Source organism: Malus sylvestris, chromosome 14, assembly GCF_916048215.2.
Source record: "Malus sylvestris chromosome 14, drMalSylv7.2, whole genome shotgun sequence".
Taxonomy (NCBI): Eukaryota; Viridiplantae; Streptophyta; class Magnoliopsida; order Rosales; family Rosaceae; genus Malus; species Malus sylvestris.
In genome coordinates, this window is record NC_062273.1 from 8559428 (window position 1) to 8578635 (window position 19208).

General features: G+C 39.9%; 1 protein-coding gene across 12 annotated transcripts; it reads right to left on the bottom strand.

The window, feature by feature from the left end:
• Positions 1-417: 417 nt before the first annotated feature.
• LOC126600692 (ABC transporter A family member 1-like) lies at positions 418-18457 on the bottom strand. 12 transcript variants are annotated; one of them, XR_007615520.1, is made up of 9 exons: positions 18241-18457; positions 17635-17718; positions 17221-17300; positions 10419-10501; positions 9601-9814; positions 9002-9225; positions 8811-8871; positions 3810-3942; positions 2581-2840 (listed from the first exon to the last, which is right to left on the bottom strand). XR_007615520.1 is itself a non-coding variant. In XM_050267310.1 (6 exons), exons 3-6 carry the CDS (start codon positions 9688-9690, stop codon positions 3898-3900), a joined length of 420 nt encoding a protein of 139 aa, XP_050123267.1. In that variant the 5' UTR covers positions 9691-9814; positions 10419-10501; positions 17221-18457; the 3' UTR covers positions 3710-3897. The 12 variants fall into 12 exon arrangements, 1 of the variants encoding a protein (XP_050123267.1); XR_007615519.1 differs by lacking the exon at positions 17635-17718; XR_007615518.1 differs by having other exon boundaries at positions 17221-17718.
• Positions 18458-19208: the final 751 nt, after the last annotated feature.

Sequence of the window (19208 nt, forward strand, 5' to 3'; positions counted from 1 at the left end):
GTGAAAGTTGTGCGTAAATCTGACTTCTTACCATCAAAATAGTGCAGACAAATGCAAAACATCTCTTCTTCTTCTTTTTTCATTGAAACAGGGAAATTCATTAAAAGAAAGAACAAGTACAAAAGTTAAGAAAGGAAATACAACAAAAGGCCAAAGCAAATGATGAGCTACAACCTAAAACAACTAGGGAAGGCCAAACAAACTTAAGCCCAGCAAAAGCAACAAAGCAAGAAAAGAAAATCTTAATCTCTAACACCGGAGAACAGCCCACCGCACCCGTTCCGCACTCCATGCTTACACCACATCCAAATCCGCTCACAAACCCTAAGATTAAGCTTGAAATGCCAAACCAAATCAAACCCCCGAGATCCAAAATGCAGACAACACCACCTGCAAAGAGAACCAAGAGACCAAACAAAACAAAAAAAGAAAAAGGGGAGGGTTGAAGGGGGTGTGTAAAACACCATTGTTACAATGCAAATCGTTCCACACTTCACCTAAATTTTTTGTCATGGTGGCACTGTTATAAAAATCCCCGCCTAGGCTAGGCGGTTGGACATTGCCCCGATTAATGTCTAGGCATTTGAAAATTTAAAAAATACGCCTAGACTACCTAGACACTCGCCTAGATTGCGACTTACGTAGATAAAAAATAGATAACTTTCATTTCTTTTAATAAATTGTAAGAGACTTGTTGAATACTTAAATGAACACACATTATATGCTTGTTCCCCAGGTTTTCATTATGTTTCAATATTTCATAATATATATGTCATTCTATTTTGTAATTTATGATGTAATTATATATATTTTAAGTACAAAACAGATACTTAATTATATGAAATATAACAGATTTACTTAAATCCGCCTAAGTCTCGCTTAGGCACTAGGCCCTAACCCGCCACCCGATTAGCGCCTAACATCTTTTAGAACCTTGCATGACGGTATATATGGTAAGGAGCTATGGGATGTGAATCAGGAAAATTTGATAAATAATCATATTTTGTACCTTGAAATTATTTTTAACCTACGCTTTACATTTCTTACAAATTTAACAAAAAATCCATGCAAAAATTCTAAAATGCCCCCTTCCCTTCTCCCTTGTCTCTTTCTCCTTCCTCTTCGACTCCACAGTCCACTCCACAGTTCACTCCACCCTACTCCATCCCTTTTTGCAAATCCATCACCACCATCGTGGCACCCGATACGACCGACACTACCACCATATCTCGCTCTCTCCGTACGATAGAAGATTTTTGAAAATGCATCTAAATCTGCAATTTTTCATCTCATCGTTTTATATGATATGTGGAATAAATAAGAATCATAGGTTGTTCTAATTTGCCTCCATTAAAGCATTTCTGCATACTTTGAGTTCTCATTTTTGTAAACCATTCCAACAAAAGCCATGGAAGCAATGGCAAGAAACATCATAATTGTCCTCATCACCAACAAAACTAACAGCACATTCACAAAATGGAGAAGAATGACAAACATGAAGAGGAAAAGTGATATTCATAGAGTTTACTCTACCACAAAAGAGTAACAGAGTCAAAACTGAATACAACATCCAACCATCAAAATGCAAGCATAGAAAGGTTAAACTTTAATTTGATTTCCAAATTGGGTAACAGAGCAAGATATGGCGGCGGCAATGGTGGTGGTGGATTTGGGAGCATGTTGAGTTGGGTTGGGGTGGGTTATGGTGGATTGATGGGATTTGAGAGGGGGAAGAGATAAAAGAAGAAGGGAGGGGGTAATTTAGTACTTTTGCATGAGTTTTTGGTTAAATTTGTAAGAATAATAAAAGGTTGGTTAAAAATCATTTTGTGGTGCAAAATATGGCTAGTTTTCAAAATTGCCCATATGGATCCAGGGAACCAATCGGGTCAAGCACTTGAAGAACAAGCTTATGGCTTAGTAAGAAGTGGGATATAGGAATTGACCAAAAAAAAAAGAAGTGGGATATAGGAAAGCATGGGCGAGAAAATTAGGTGGGAGAGGAACGGGAAAACGGCTAAGAACGCCGGGAAAACGACGATAAACGCCGAGAGAATGACGATAAACACTGGGAAATGGCAAAGGAAGCCTCTCTCTCCTTTTCTCTCCCTTCCTCCTAGCCTCTTCCCCTTCCCCTTCCCCTTCCCACAGCCACCTCCTTCTCCGACTGGTTTTTTCTGGTTTTTCTCCTTTTCTTCTCTCTTCTCTCCCCCACTTTCTTGTTGGCTTCCATTGCTTCCTTTTGGCTCTATGCTTCTCATCTAACAAAGAAGAAGGCCTTCATCCCTAAAAGCCATGAAGTGAGAAGAAGAAACATACAACAGGTTGCGCTTTCATTTTCTAATTTAGTTTGATTTATTTTGTTAATCTGCTGACTGTTTTTCTTTTTGGATTAATTAGTTCTAATCCTTGTCAAACGTGATGCTAGAGTTAAGTTATTCTCTGCACTTGAAAGTTCTGTACACAAAGGATCTGTAGCCATTTGACTACTAGGTACGGATTTTAAGTAATAATAGAATGTACAACTTTCGGCATTTCCGTGCATCAGCATGTCGTGTCGTCATCGAGTACGATATGATGGGTACAACTGTCAATCTGTAATTTCGTAACAGATTACATTTCACCCAAGTTTGAAGTTACGTACAATACGCCGTTTCTGGTATTTACAAAGCCTCTATGATGGTCTCAACCCTAAGGGCGGAAAAGAGAGATTATAAACAGCACTGGTCAGATTGAGCATGAAGAAATATGAACAGACAGAAAAGGTATGACGAAATTCACTTGTTCCGTTCAAGGTGCCCAAAGACATCTGCAAGCGAGAGGCCCTGTCGATATGGCAACTGCAATGAAAGTTGTGATAGATTACAAGTTGCTATCCATACTTAAAATACGCGCATGTCAATCTTGTTAGAGCCACAGGTGAATCCAAGAGACCCCCGATCCACATTTATCCTACTGGCCATCGTTAAGTAGAGAGGCTTACATCGGTCCAAGAAAAGGTAACTCGACCTGGGAATCTAAAACACTCAAAAGGGACGTACCTTGCCCCACGCTAACCAGAAATCAAGAATTCAGGGCTAGGGGTGAGAACATGAAATGGATTAGGGTCCAACCTCCTAGCATTTTATTGTACGGCTTTCAAGAGGACTGCTTTGCAAAACAAAAAAGAAGAAATTGAATCTTGCATTTTCAAGATTTGAGAATGTCTCTCTGGAATCCAAATTCTCAAACTTTTCTATGAAATGAAAACAGTGAAAACGAAATAACAAAAGTAGGCAATGTGTAACTGTGGACGACATTTTTGAGAACTATTTCAACAAACTGACACTACTTGGGTACACTTCATAAAAGCCACAATTAACAAGAATCGCCCACACCACAGCGGTAGTTGACAAGAAGTTAAGGAAGCTAACTTCAGAAAACTAAAGAAAGACAGTACTTTAGCGTGTTAATGAACGCATGACCACTGTGAAAGCTATTCTCCTTCATATGTGGCCGACACACACTCGCACACACTCATAGACACTATTCGTGTTCCCCTGTAGCCCACATATTGGTTAGCTACAAGCTAACAGTCTGAGCATTTAGACTGAGAGTGAGTGTTATGGACCTAAACGTATCCGAAATATGAGGCAGTTTGCATTATCCAAAGTATTTTTGTCTTTTAAAACATTGAATGCTTGATGGATATGGACTAGACAGCAGAACGGAGATTAAGATCTTTTCTTATCTTCTTTAAATTCCATTATCTACACAAATGAAATCAACAAGAACTATTATCTGTAACATTAATCCAAGATAAATTTTACCTGATATTTAGCACTCAAGCCATTAAACCCCTGGAATATTGCACCAGGAAATGATGCGAGGACAAACGATTCAATTGCTGAAAACTTCTCATTGGACAGCCACCACTAGGAAAATATTGGCAATGGTATACCCCTGCACAACATCCGAGAGTAAGGAAAAAATATAGCACGGCAAAGAAGAAACAACAAAGAAATAAAGAAAATTTAACCCTAAGCCCCGGGAACTTTCTGACATCTTTAAGTCATCAAACCGTCAGGAAAATATGGCAAAAATTGTACAGCAGTTTATGTCCATCCAAATTTTCCAACAAAGTAAGAAGTCCAAGACAAAATTTGAAATTAAATGAACACACATTAATCAGTGCATGTATCCTTCATACTGTCTCGAACCAACTGCTCAATCAACTGTTCACCAATCACCCCATCAGAAATTGGCAGCGGAGATAATAGTGTCTTTATTCTTTCTTCATTGCCAATCCATCGTCCAATCATAATTATCATATCTCGCGACAAACTAATCTCTGCCACTGTGGCATTTTCAGCCACAATGGAGTCGATGGCCCCAATGCAAACTTCAAGGCCATCAAGTAAGCACCTTGGATGGGATGGAACAGATGAAAGCCATTCTTGAATAAGTCGGCAAAGATTTTCCAAGTCCACAGAGCTGACTTCAAAAGGTTTAAGACCTTGGTTTCTTCCCCTTTCCTGGTAATTTATGCTTCTCTACCATAAAAGAATAACAATCCCTGGGTAAAACCCAACTGATACCAAACTCCCTAAAACAACTTAAACCATAGATTTAAAGCCACCGGATGGTGAAGAAACAAACGACCAACAGACTCTGAACTCTTCTGGCCTAAAAAGCACCATTCAGGTTGTAGACATGAATTAGGTCTATTTTTGGAGCATGTCACAAAGTGTTAACTTTCCCATGAGCCACTAACCAAGTAAAAACCTTCACTTTATTAGGAACTTTAGATTTCCAAACCATGCCTTGAACCTGAAAAACCCTGTTTGCACTGTTTTTGAGTAGGAAATCGCAATAAGATTTAACAGAGAAGCTTCCTCACATGGAAATTTGAGGGTCACATAAATGAGATGAGATAGCCAGATTCTTTTGGATTATTCAGGGTTGTGGATGAACTATAGGATCAAATTAATTTTTTGTCAGCCTCAGCGGCCTCAGTTACTGTAGAGATCAGAGAGTCTTCCTTGTCAGATTTTCTGTTGGACTAGAACTCAGATATTTTAACTTACTAAATTTAGGCAGCTTTTAGAGTTTTGTTGTTCATGTATTGAGTGTGGATTCCTTGTTCACAAGGGTACTTGTAACAACTTAATATTTTGATGTACTTACCAAAAAATGTAAAAATATAAAAATATAAAACGAAACTGATTCCCTAAGCACCCAAAAACCATTGTTTGCAACAATCAGCAACCATAAATACAACATAACTACTTGGACATAGTTACTTTTTCATTATAAACTAAAATCAAAATGGTCGGGAGATTGAGTTGGACTTCTTAAGCATCTAATCATTTGATGAACTCCACCTACTTCACATAAATACATTTAAGTACCAAGAAAGGGGGGAAGAAGTCTAGCGCTAGTTCTTACGTTAACTTCTTTATCTAACTTCAATTTTTGAGGGGTTTCTTTGTTCTCTTATTTTGATTGAAAGAAAGACAAAACTTCCCTTTCTTTCTCTTCTTTCTTTTTTTTCGAATTTCGTTTTGTTTTGCCAGAGATTTTTTTAGAAAAATTCTCCATTTAAAAAAATGGAAATAATCTAAATTAAAGGTGCATATGCAGGAAGGGGGCCCCACTACTTTTTCATTCAAGGGGTGGGGCTAGCTGATAGACAAGATGGAGGGAATCAAACTCATCAGCCTTTGAAATCATGATCACATTCATTTACCTTATTAGCTTCATAATTGTATGCACATATTCAATTGTAAAATCTTTCCTTGTACAATTTGTCAACGCCTGTAAAGTCTCTGTGAAATTGTATAAATACCTTATACTGAGATCAATGGAGATCATTGAATATTCAACCAAAAACCCGTGTGTACTTTATGTTCTGCATCAGTTAATTTTTTATGGTATCAGAGCCCTTGACTCATCGTCCAAATGCATCTGCTCCTCTACAAGTTTATCACCGTAAAACCTATCGTCCTGCAGGCCTTGCACCATTTCCCGTTACTGATTTAATTACACATTCCCAACCTGTTTCTCCAAGTTACTCAAGACAACCACCTATCCCCGCCACGTCTTCGGTAAGAGCCACGAATGCTCACCCCATGGTGACTCGGCGTAAAGCTGGTAATCTTAAGTCTAATTCCAAATGTGCTCATTATGCGGATTATTCTGTACCTACTAATACTTTCATTGAGCCTACTTGTTTCAGTCAAGCAAACAAATTTCCTGAGTGGCGTCAAGCCATGGTAGATGAATTCAATGCTCTTCAACGAGCCCGTACCTGGGTCCTTGTTCCCCATACTCATTCAATGAACATTTTGCCAAACAAATGGGTCTTCCGTATCAAGAGGAACTTTGATGGCTCTATTCAACGTTTCAAAGCCCACCTTGTTGCAAATGGATTCCATCAGCAGCCTAGACTCGATTATGGTGAAACCTTTAGCCCCATGGTCAACCATTCCACCATTCGTCTCATCCTTGCACTTTCCGTTCAGTTTCGGTGGCCTGTTTGTCAACTTGACATTCAAAATGCATTTTTACATGGTTTTTTATCTAAAGAAGTCTATATGCGCCAGCCAAATGGTTTTGTGATTCTCAATTCCTTGATCATGTTTGTACACTTCAGCGATCTCTTTATGGCCTCAAACAAGCCCCTCGGGCGTGGTTTCAATGTTTCTCTTTGCACTTGGAAGACTTGGGTTTCACACAATCTCAGGCTGACACATCTCTTTTCATTTATCTTAATGGCCCCATACGCATTTTTCTGCTTATCGATGTCAATGATATTTTGGTCACAGGGAATGATTTGTCTCATATTGCTCGGTTGATTGCTGACTTAGGACGTCACTTCGCTATGAAAGATTTAGGCCCTGCTAATTATTTCCTCGGCATGGAGATTGTCCGGACATCGGATGGCTTATGTCTTTCTCAACAAAGTATGTGCAGGATCTTCTATTGCGTACCAAAATGGCAGCAGATAAACTTGTTCATACCCCCGTTGTTAGTGGTCGCAGGCTTAGCCTTCAAGATGGAGACCCTCTTCCTGATCCGACAGAATACTGAAGTGTTGTAGGTGCTCTTCAATACCTTACTCTCACTCGTCCTAACATTGCATTTGCGGTCAACCAAGTGTGTCAATTTATGCATCAACCCACTTCTATCCATTGGTTGGCTGCCAAATGTATCCTACGATATTTGGTTGGTACTCTCTTTCACGATATTACATATAAACCTAGCTCCATTATTCTCACTGCTTATTCTGATGACAATTATGCCGGCGATCCTGATGACCGGCGTTCCACTGGTGGATATTGCATTTATATTGGTTCAAACCTTGTCTCTTGGAGCTCCAAGAAACAAGGTGGGGTTTCCCGTTCAAGTACCGAAGTGGAATAACGCCAGCTTGCCTACACTGCTGTTGCAATTTCATGGTTCCGTAAGCTTTTTCATGATCTTTGCCTTCCGCTGTATTGTCCAACAGTCCATTGTGATAATATTAGCGCCATATCCTTAGCCTCAAATCCTGTTTTTCATGCCCGTACTTGTCATGTTGAGGTGGATTATCACTATGTTCGTGAAAAGGTAGTTCGTAACGAGCTACAAGTCCTTTATCTTTCTACCCATGATCAAATTGCTGACATCTTTACCAAGGGCCTATCCGTTACTCGTTTTCGCTATCTCCTATCCAAGCTTCCTGTGCTTCTTTGCCCCATCAGCTTGCGGGGGTGTGATAGACAAGATGGGGGGAATCAAGCTCATTAGCCCATGAAATCATGATCACATTCATTTACCTTATTAAGCTTCCTAATTGTAAGCACATATTCAATTGTAAAATCTTTCCTTGTACAGTTTGTCAACGCCTGTAAAGTCTTTGTGAAATTGTATAAATACCTTATACTGAGATCAATGGAGATCATCGAATATTCAACCAAAAACCTGTGTACACTTTATGTTCTGCAGCACTTAATCTTTTACTAGCCTCATTACTTCCCACCGGGTGAGAGGTGCACCTAACCTACCTACGTACTCATCAATCATGGTGTTCAGATGACTTGCACCGATAGACCCCTATACGCTTAAGCAATCAAAGGACACATTTCCTTGCCTTGTAAATTGATCAATGCTAAAGCATATTTTTAGGGAATTGAACAGTGTTGCAGATCAATTAGCCAAATGGAGCTACAATTTGGACCTTGGGTTGTATTCTTTTCAGTTTCCTCCCCCATGGCTTATGCAACATCTAACGGATGATCTTGTCGGTGCTCCTATGGGCCGCTCTATTGTTATTAACGCTATGTATTAGTTTCTTCTAGGATGTCTTCACCCTCTCTATTCACCAAAAAAATGACCAATGCTAAGACCCTATAATTTTGTAACATTGCAAATACTAGATCCATGCAACAATAGTTAGATTTCTATCCTGAAAAGCAAAAGCACTGAGAGTTAAAAAATTGAAGTGCATCCAAAATCTCAGCCACAAATGCAAAGAGCATGGAAAGTGGAAATTCAATGAAAATACAAAGAACAGAGAACAAACCCGCAAAGCATATGTAATGAACCATGAGAGGTGGAATATCCCACCTTTCAGACCCATCATATAAAGACCTTACATTACAAAGAAAAAGGGGCTGCAGTCCAAAGATTTTAATCCAAAACATACAAATAAACATAAAGTATGAAGAATGACGCTTTGGCCCAAACCATTAAAAAAGATAGAATACATAAGTAAACAGAAACAATATGGTGACTAAGGTAAATGATCAACTTTATTCCAATTAGAGTTATCATAACAGTTACCAGACCTTCTCAAACACTGAATAGCTGATCAACCGAGAAATTGGGTAGAGGAATCCCAGAAGATACCTGCTCATCCAAGTTCCAGATCAACCAAATAGAGCTTGTCAGAACATCTAAACTAACAAATATTGACTCCCAACCAGATATACAAAATTATAAAAGCAATGTAGATATACAAAACTCAAGGTATACATACAATACACCCATCACAGTTTTTATGATGGACTGGAACTCATCATCAGTGTATTCACGACTTGGAAACGGCACTATTTGAATGTTTGATGGGCCGTAAAGCATCCATGGAAAGCTGACAAAGGAAGGTTCACCAGAGGACAGTGATGCCGATGAAGAAAGTTCTATATCTTTGGTGTCAGATTGTTGGGCCACAAAAATAATAAACGAATCCAGTACTTGCTGGAGCTGCAGTTGTACGAAGGCATTAGAAAAATGGACGTGTATTTTCACAAATATAGTTGATGCAGTTTCACCCATAATTAGAATGAAGAAAAGGGACTTGTCAAGGCTCAATCAGAAAATAATTTGTGAAGAAAAATAGCAACCATGTTTAATATGGATGAAATTAAGAAGATACACTATCATTGAATAATAATCATTAAACATATAAACGCAGCTTCTTCGTCTACATACTATATTTTGCTTTACAAAAAGTTTTATAAAACATTAAAACCTGCTACTGACATACAGTTAGGAAGAAGCTCCATTCAACAACTAAAGGAACAAGTGAAATTAAGAAAACAAAAACCAATAAGAGAACAATGAATGAAGCAACCATACAGTTAAAAATCCACTGGAGCTGTACTGCATGGTCGGTACAGCATTTACGCCGAGTTCCAGGTCATTGAGGTAGGGACCATTCACGTCCATGATGGATTTGACATCAAAGCCCGAGAAAGCCCATGTGTGGTTAAGACGTATGCTATAATCAAATGATTGAGGACCTTGATCATGAAAAACTACTGCTCCCTTGATTTTTGGATTTGAGCAATTCCTAAAGAAACAGTGGAATTTACTCAGTCACACAGCCAATTTCAATAATGCAATGTCTCATAGAATCAAACAGGCTGAAGTCATTAAACAAAAAGCCATCCAGCTAATAATGGTTAGCAAATAAGAGAAACAGAACAGCAATGAAAAGGCGTTTCAAACTATAAGAATAAGTCAGATGACTACTTAAAAAGGAATAGCACAACAGATTGTAATTTGTGCATCAAATAAATCATTTCAAAAATCATGCATGTATCATAGACCTCACATCTAATCCGTGCAGATGTGTGCATCATATCAAGGAAACCAAAGGCAAATTCAGAAGAGGAAAACTATAATGCACCAGTCAGTAACATCATTTACAAGACTCAAAGCTTATTCACATCAATCTAGCATGCATAAAAAGCTACAGTCATGTAGTCCAAGTGACCACAATAATGAAAGAGATTAAGAAGGAAACATTTGACAAGCACTAGAAAGTCAGCAAAACGAATAATTTTGGAAATTTGAAGTTCTTCACTAGTCTTTAATAGTCCTTCAGTCCCCATATAACAGAAGTTCAGTTTAGAAAAATTCATCCTTAATGCGATACAAAAGTATCGACTTACGTGATTTGGTTGCAGGTACCATAGAGATCTGAGCGTATGTAGGTTTCCAGCTCCTGTTCATCTTTGTAAAGTCTAGAAACACGCTGTAAGTATGAAATGTGATTTATTTAGCTTGAGCCATGAAAACCATTGCTAAGGAAACTAAAGGAGGACACATTGTGAAATCTGTTATTTTATTTCTCTATTTGATACAAGAAAACTAGATCTATGCAAAGGCCTCACTTAAATGCGGTTAAGAAAGCTATATGGCAACAAAAGTCAGAATTTTGTATTCAAATGTACAGTAGACACAGCTATCGAACACTGGGTCAATCATTGGAAACTACTAATAAGATTTATCTATAATGCACTTGAGACAGCAAACCTAGTTTTCATTATCATGTGTATCCAAGTAGTTTCCAGTTTGTGTCTGAACCATTGCTATAAATGAGATAAAAATAATCAAGAATTTGCCTACATTAGTTTGCTGATGAATGGACCATATGTCAACAGTGTTTTGTTTTCTGTTTCAGTTTGGTATTCTTGATGTTTGTTTGTTTCCCTTGACCTTAATACAATCGTTCTTTATCGTCGTACCCAGTGCACAAGGCTCCCGCTTTACGCAGGGTCTGGGAGAGGTGAATGTCGGCTAGCCTTACCCCCCCAAAATTATTCTCTGAAGATGAAGCATTCCTCTACATGAAAACACTGTTTTAAAAGCCAGAGCAGGAGGGTAGGGTTCCCAAGATGTATGCTTTAGCAATATTATTTTGCTCGATTGAAATCAGTATCATGTTGATATTTAACTGGGGGTAAAATAAGGAACAGACCAATACTATCCAATCTATCTAGATATAAGTAAAATAAAATTCATGTGAGGCAAAGAATTCAATGTCAATATTTTGAAAACAAATAGAGAAGAGGTGTCAAAACTTAGATGCACTAAAGAAAAAAAACGCATCCAATTAAACGGTAGCACAAAAACACAATCATATATTAACACATGGAAGTAACATGAAAAGGAATGTTATGTATGAAGGAGCAAAGACTGCCGTAAGAACTCATGAAGGACAAACCGAAAGCTTTCCCATAACTGTAGGATTACATCAAGGCTCATCCTTAAGTCCTTACCTTTTTGCGTTGGTAATGGATGAGTTAACAGGACATATTCAAGGTGATATTCCTTAGTGTATGCTTTTCGCAGACGATATAGTGTTGATAGATGAAACTCAGGAAGGGGTAAATGCAAAGCTTAACCTTTGGAGAGAAGTGTTGGAATCTAAAGGTCTTCGCCTAAGCCGATCAAAGACAGAATATATGGAGTGCAAGTTCAGTGCAAATGGAGGCCAAAACGAGTTAGGGGTGAGGATCGGAGATCAAGAAATACCAAAGAGCGACCGTTTTCGTTACCTAGGATCTATCTTGCAAAAGAACGGAGAATTAGATGGAGATCTCAACCATAGAATACAAGCTGGATGGATGAAGTGGAAGAGTGCATCCGGCGTGTTGTGTGACCGCCGTATGCCACTGAAGCTCAAGGGAAAATTTTATAGGACGGCAATAAGGCCGGCGATGCTGTATGGCACAGAATGTTGGGCGGTGAAGCATCAACACGTACACAAAATGGGTGTAGCGGAGATGAGGATGCTTCGTTGGATGTGTGGGCACACGAGAAAGGATAAGATTAGGAATGAGGATATCCGGGGTAAAGTAGGAGTAGCCGAAATTGAAGGAAAGATGAGAGAAAATCGGTTACGGTGGTTTGGACATGTGCAAAGAAGGCCTACTGACGCTCCGATTAGAAGATGCGACTATGGGACAGAGGTTCAGGGCCGAAGGGGCAGAGGAAGACCTAGGAAAACTTTGGAAGAGACCCTAAGAAAAGACTTAAGAGTACTTGGATCTAACGGAAGACATGACACATGACAGAACACAATGGCGTTCTAAGATTCATATAGCCGATCCCACTCAGTGACTTGGATTTTCCAAGTCTCCAACCGAGAAGTTTTCCTCACTCGGGAAATTAAGGGAACACTACCTCAACCTATATGCTCCACTCACAAAGCTTCAACATACAAGCTTCAACAAAAGAAAATTCAAAGAACTTAGCGAAGAAGGCTTTGGTGTATTTAACACAATACGTTGAAATGAAGGAAAGCTTATTTATTGATATCCCCGATAAGTTACAAATATGTACATATACTTGAGTCAAAATAAACAAACAAGAGGGAGCCTTCACAAAGGTTGCTTAGGAGAAGTCTCAGCAGTCGGTAGAGCCCCAGAAAGAGAAGGCACCGGAGGGGGATCATTCGGAGCCTCAGTACTGGACAAAACCCTAGAAGGAGGAGGCATCAGAGATTGATCATTTGGAGCTTCATTACGCGGTACAGCCCCAGAAGACGAAGGCAATAAATGCCTTTGGAACAAACCCACAAATCTCTGATGATCAAGTAAAACCTGACCATCAGATTCCTTCATCTGGTCAAGCTTCCTCTTCATGTTTGTAGCATAGTCATGTGCGAGCCGGTGCAACTGTTTATTCTCATGCTTGAGCCCTCTAATCTCCTGTTTGAGACTCATCACTTCAGCCGCCAATGATTCAACTTGGCGGGTTCGAGCAAATAGGCGTTGGGCCATATTAGACACAGAACCTGCACACTGAACACTGAGAGCCAGAGAATCCTTAACAGACAACTCATCAGACCGTTTGGAAAGTAGTCTATTATCTTTGGGAGTGAGAAGGTTCCTGGCCACTACCGCAGCGGTCATATCATTCTTCATCACGGAATCCCCAACGGTAAGAGGACCAGTAGGGGAGACGAAGGATGGGCGCCATATGTTGTCTGGAGAAGGCGGGGCTGCCTCTTCAACAAGGTTCAAGTCAAAACGACGGTCGGAGGGGCCAGACATTTTCAAAGGTGTTGAAGAGAGAAGAGGTCGGACAAATCAAGATCTTAGAAGTGCAAGAATGGAGCTTCTACTGGTGGATATTCAAGTGTGCTTTGGAACTTAATGTCAGCCCCTATAAAAATCTGCACTCGACGAAGCTTCAGAAATCGAAAAGGCGCCTGCTCAGAAATCGAAGAGGCGTTTGCTTTCTCAAAAGCTGGGCTGCTCAGAGACCACGAGGGTCGATCTCAGAAATCGAAGAGGTGTTTGCTTTCTCAAAAGCTGAGCTGCTCAAAGACCACAAAGGCCGATCTCAGAAATCGAAGAGGCTTGCTTTCTCAAAAGCTGGGCTGCTCAGAGACCACGAGGGCCGATTTCAGAAATCGAAGAGGCACCTACTTTTCCAGCCTTGTCAGCACATGTCACACGCACACTCAGTTTTGCGGAAATTATGGGCATTCTGTCGAAGATTTCTGGCGAAGTAGAAAGCACATGAATCGTACTGTTCAATCACCCACTTCCCACACGCAACAGTAGCTCATGGGTACCACAGATAACTTTGCCAAAGTTCTCTGACAAAGTTGAGACACGTGAAGCTTGCAGCTCCCACTACATCGCTCTGACCAAGAAGGGTAAAAGAATTGCAAAGAAACAACACTAACAAAGTTTAGACACATAAATTTTGAAGGTCTAGCTACCATATTATTACCCACAAGGGTAAAGGAACAGTACCACTGCTGGATAATTGGAAAGTCCCGGTGTGTCAACCTCTGTGCTTTGTGGCAAGGTAGACTAGCAAACATGCCCAACCTTTACTCACATTCGAGAAAACACTCCTAACAAGATTGCTTGCTCCAAAATCGAAGAGGCACCGCCGTCCGAATCTCGAGAGCCAGACTCCCAACATGGTTACTTTCTCAAAAATCGAAGAGAGGGTAAAGGAACAGTACCACTGCTGGATAATTGGAAAGTCCCTGTGTGTCAACCTTTGTGCTTCGTGGCAAGGTAGACTAGCAAACATGCCCAACCTTTACTCACATTCAAGAAAACACTCCCAACAAGATTGCTTGCTCCAAAATCGAAGAGGCACCGCCCTCCGAATCTCGAGAGCCAGACTCCCAACATGATTACTTTCTCAAAATCGAAGAGAGGGTAAAGGAACAGTACCACTGCTGGATAATTGGAAAGTCCCTGTGTGTCAACCTCTGTGCTTCGTGGCAAGGTAGACTAGCAAACATGCCCAACCTTTACTCACATTCGAGAAAACACTCCCAACAAGATTGCTTGCTCCAAAATCGAAGAGGCACGGCCCTCCGAATCTCGAGAGCCAGACTCCCAACATGATTACTTTCTCAAAAATCGAAGAGACACCGCTCTCCGAATCTCGAGAGCCAGACCCCCAGCAGGATTGCTTTCTCAAAAATCGAAGAGGCATCGTTCTCCTAATCTCAAGAGCCAGACCCCCGACAGGTCTGTAATCTTCACACGCAACATCAGCTTTCCAGATACCACAAACCACTTTTTCAAAGTGCTCTGACAGAGTTAAAACATGTGAAGCTGGCAGCTCCCACTACCGTGCTATAACCAAGCAGGGTAAAGGAATAACATTATTACTTGATGTTAGGGAGACTCCTATATATGTCGACTTCCATCCCTAACGGACAGGCAGACCTGCAAAAATGCTCAACCCTTTCTCTTATCTGAGAGGGCACTCCCAACAAAGCCTTTCGAAATATTCAGCTTTCTTTCCCCCCGATAATACCTCTGTAAACAAGCTATACTAGAGCAAGAATATCTCATATCATCAGGGTTAAAAGCAAGAGTATCCCATATCATGCTTTTTCCCTGTCTTTTCCTTTGGCCTTGTTCTTACCTGCAAGACAAGGAGAAAGAGAGCAATCAGTCAACACTTGGAATCAAGCTTCCAGCCAGGAACTGACTGCCTGGAACCCCTTACCTGATTACTTACCTGGCATTGCTCTCGAGTACTCATCTTCAACATCTTATGCTTCCAGGGAAGATACCGCATCTGCCTGAGGAACAGATAGGGCAAGTGAGAAGGATACAAGGAAGCATGTGGAGACAAGCGTAACAGCACACGTGCCGATACATCCACTACTCTATCAAAAGCAAAAGTATCCCATATCAGCAGGGTCGAACGTACTCTAGATTTGATGGACTTGTTTTGACCCTCAAATTCTTCAGTCGGCCTTATACTCTGGAGGAAACCAGAAAACCCTCCAGCCCAGTTCAAGAATAAGCCTGTGGAAAGTTACTTCTTCAAAAGCAAAAATATCCCATATCATCTCTCCTCATTTTTCTTCTCTTTATCCTTCATGCTGCCTGCAAGATAGGGAGAATGTGAACAATCAGCTGGAGCTCTGATTGCTTACCTTGTCTGTCACCTCTTTCAGCAGATCCCCCAGCTCGGCGACTTGGGGGACTCCTACTACATGGTTTGTATCTCGCTTGACCAAGCATGAAACTACAAGTAAGCTTCAAGTGAAATTGATACATTACCTTGTGCATCTCCACCAGTTACAGATACCACCCCTGGATGGAGGAAGAGTACTTCCAGAGAAGATGCCACATCTACCTATGAGACAGATAAGGCAAGTCAAGACGATACCACACTCCGGTACTTAGAAGTTTCGTGGCTACGAGATCATTCTCCCACAATATTTCCTAATGTCATTTGTACTAAATCATTCACTTGTACTCACTAAAGGAGAGCTTGAACCTATGTACTTGTGTAAACCCTTCACAATTAATGAGAACTCCTCTATTCCGTGGACGTAGCCAATCTGGGTGAACCACGTACATCTTGTGTTTGCTTTCCTATCTCTATCCATTTATATACTTATCCACACTAATGACCGGAGTAATCTAGCGAAGATCACAAAAAGTGACCGTTTTCGCTACCTAGGATCTATCTTGCAAGAGAACGGAGAATTAGATGGAGATCTCAACCATAGAATACAAGCTGGATGGATGAAGTGTAAGAGTGCATCCGGCGTGTTGTGTGACCGTCATAGGCCACTGAAGCTCAAGGGAAAATTTTATAGGACGGCAATAAGGCCAGCGATGTTGTATGGCACAGAATGTTGGGCGGTGAAGCATCAACGTACACAAAATGGGTGTAGCGGAGATGAGGATGCTTCGTGGGATGTATGGGCACACGAGAAAGGATAAGATTGAGAATTAGGATATCCGAGGTAAAGTAGGAGTAGCCAAAATTGAAGGAAATATGAGAGAAAATCGGTTCCGGTGGTTTGGACATGTGCAAAGAAGGCCTACTGACGCTCCGGTTCGAAAATGTGACTACGGGACAGAGGTTCGGGGCCGAAGGAGTAGAGGAAGACCTAGGAAAACTTTGGAAGAGACCCTAAGAAAAGACTTGAGTACTTGGATCTAACGGAGGACATGACACAAATGAGCGCAATGACATTCTAGGATTCATATAGCCGACCCCACTTAGTGGGAAAAGGCTTTGTTGTTGTTGTTGTTGTTGTCTGTTAATCATTGACCTTGTTTCTTCTGTATCTGGTGCAAAAGCCAGAAACTCTTCCTGATTCAACAATAATTCCAATACTTGTTCAAAATTAGGTGATATTCCTTTGCCCACTTCCATAAACATCCCATTCCAGATATACCCGGTTAAGTCTTGTAAAACTTAGCAACAAGACTTCTCACAAAAAAAAGAGACTCTATAAAAAACATCCACGTGGATTTTTCATTTCATTTTTTCCCCTTATTTTCCTTGAACATATTAAATATTGAGGGAATATTGCTTAAAGTAAAACATCCCTTAAAATATACCTAGAATCAGGTAACAAGCACATACCTGCACGCAACACACACACGACATGCAAGCGTAGACACTATTCAAACATAAACACAATACAAGAATTAGCCAGAGTTTGTCAACACTTACGGGTGCGCTGGATGAATCTGTGTATCAACACGCATCCTCACAGCTATTAACAACAACATTACCACTGTAGGCAGTAATATCTGGCAGAAAATCATTAGGAATTTTCAGATTGATTTCATCAGGTGTTATACACAAATATTATCCAAAAAATGAAGGAGTGATAAATATAAAAGAAATTATTCAAATTGGAACAATTATGATAACACGTCAAGAAAAACTGCCACTTTGCAACCAAAGTTCAAAAGTAAAAGAATAAAATTTCATCATTTAGTTTTGAAATTAAAATTAAGGAAGTATAGAAGAACAAAGGAAACAAACAACAACAAAAAAACTACAACGACAACAATTTACTATAACATAGCTTGATCCCTACTATTTTGAGGTGGACTAGAACATGAATCCTAGTCCTCCAACCTCACGCTATTTTTGTTCTTTCTTGTCTTCTTTTCCACTGGCACTAGCTCTCTGCTCATTAAGTCACTCTGCTAAACGGTGCATCTGACGAACACAGAACCCAGCATAGTCAGATCATTCTATCGTAATATGTGCTAATTTAACCTTCTAACTTTATTTCAAATCCTATGCTTTCAAGTCGTCGTCTTCCCATACATCCATATCAACATGCTTACATCTGTCCACCTAATTTAGAAATTTTCTGCGCAACTCTAATTTAAAAGTTATCCTAAAAATAGGAAAACAAATGTCGCCAAAACAAAAAATTATAAATAAATAAATAACTAAGCAATTAATTACTGAACAAATGCTGCTATAATTACTGAGCAATTATAAAAAAAAACAAACAAAATTACGAATTCCTGACCGAATTACGCACTAAAATCAAACAAAAACAGGCAAAAAACTACAAATTTCTGATGATCACGTAAAAGAGTAGAAGAAAAATTAAGACTGTAAACATTGGCAAACAAATTAAGATCAAAACTACAAAGGAAATGAGGAGAGAGAGAGAGAGAGAGAGAGAGAGAGAGAGACCTCGGCGCAGGTGACGAAAGGGTGACGAACTTTGAGAAGTCAATTCTTCCATAGCATAACCTTCAACTGCCTCCATCCGGTTCCCATCTCCGCTACAACGTCCAAACCCTGCAGCTCGCAACGATACAGAGACTGAGCAGCAAGCAATTCGGTTTTTCTCTTCGCTTTCCGCTTTCTCTCCCTGCCTTTCAGAGTTTAGGGAGAGGGAAGTAGAAGAAAGGGGGCTGCTGACTACAACGGAGGAGGTGGCAACTGGGAAATGCTTGTGTATAAGTAAAAGAAGTGATGGAAAAGTGAAGGAAAATATAAAAAAAAAATTAAAAAGAAATCGTAAAAGGAGGGAATTTTTTATTTTATAAAATAATTAAAAATAATTGGTTGTTTTGAGACCATCTCCAACAATGGGCTAAAATCCAAATTCCTCCCCCCCCCCAAAACCCACTTCAACCAAGCCAAATGCCAAAGCTAGGCCAAATACCTCCCCAAATTCCCCCCTCCCGATGCGAGTGGACTCGTTGAAACTTGGGCCACTCTCGGCCCGCCCACACATGCACACGCCCCACGCACTGGGCCTGCAATGCTTTCCCGACAGGGGTGGGCCCCGTAGTCAACTGGTTGTCGGCCATCATCATCATCCCAACGGCTATAATTGACATCCAATGGCTAGGGTTTAAGGACCATTGGTTGATCCAACGATCCAGATTCAAAATTATTTTTTTAGAATATGTTATTTTAAAATACATTGAATCAAACGGCTGAGATCGAATATAAATGAAATCTAAAGGTAAAAGAAAAAAGATCTAACAGCCCAAATTTAAATCCAACGGCTAAAATAATTAAAAAAAAATTATTTAACTCAAAATTCACCCAAAAACTCTATAAATACCTATGTATTTGTTCAAACATTCACACAAATTTTTTTTTTCAATATTTATCGGAATTTAAATATTTTTAGATTAAAATGTTCATAAAATTAATTTACGATTGTCTATATATAT

What these genes read in the sequence shown, in the direction of transcription:
- LOC126600692 (XM_050267310.1), bottom strand. Translation starts at nt 9,690, where the DNA reads ATGGACGTGAATGGTCCCTACCTCAATGACCTGGAACTCGGCGTAAAT. An exon ending in AAAACTGTGATGGGTGTATT is followed by an intron (nt 8,872 to 9,001) that starts GTATGTATACCT and finishes TTGGATGAGCAG; the next exon opens with GTATCTTCTGGGATTCCTCT. An exon ending in GCTATTCAGTGTTTGAGAAG is followed by an intron (nt 3,943 to 8,810) that starts GTCTGGTAACTG and finishes GATGTTGTGCAG; the next exon opens with GGGTATACCATTGCCAATAT.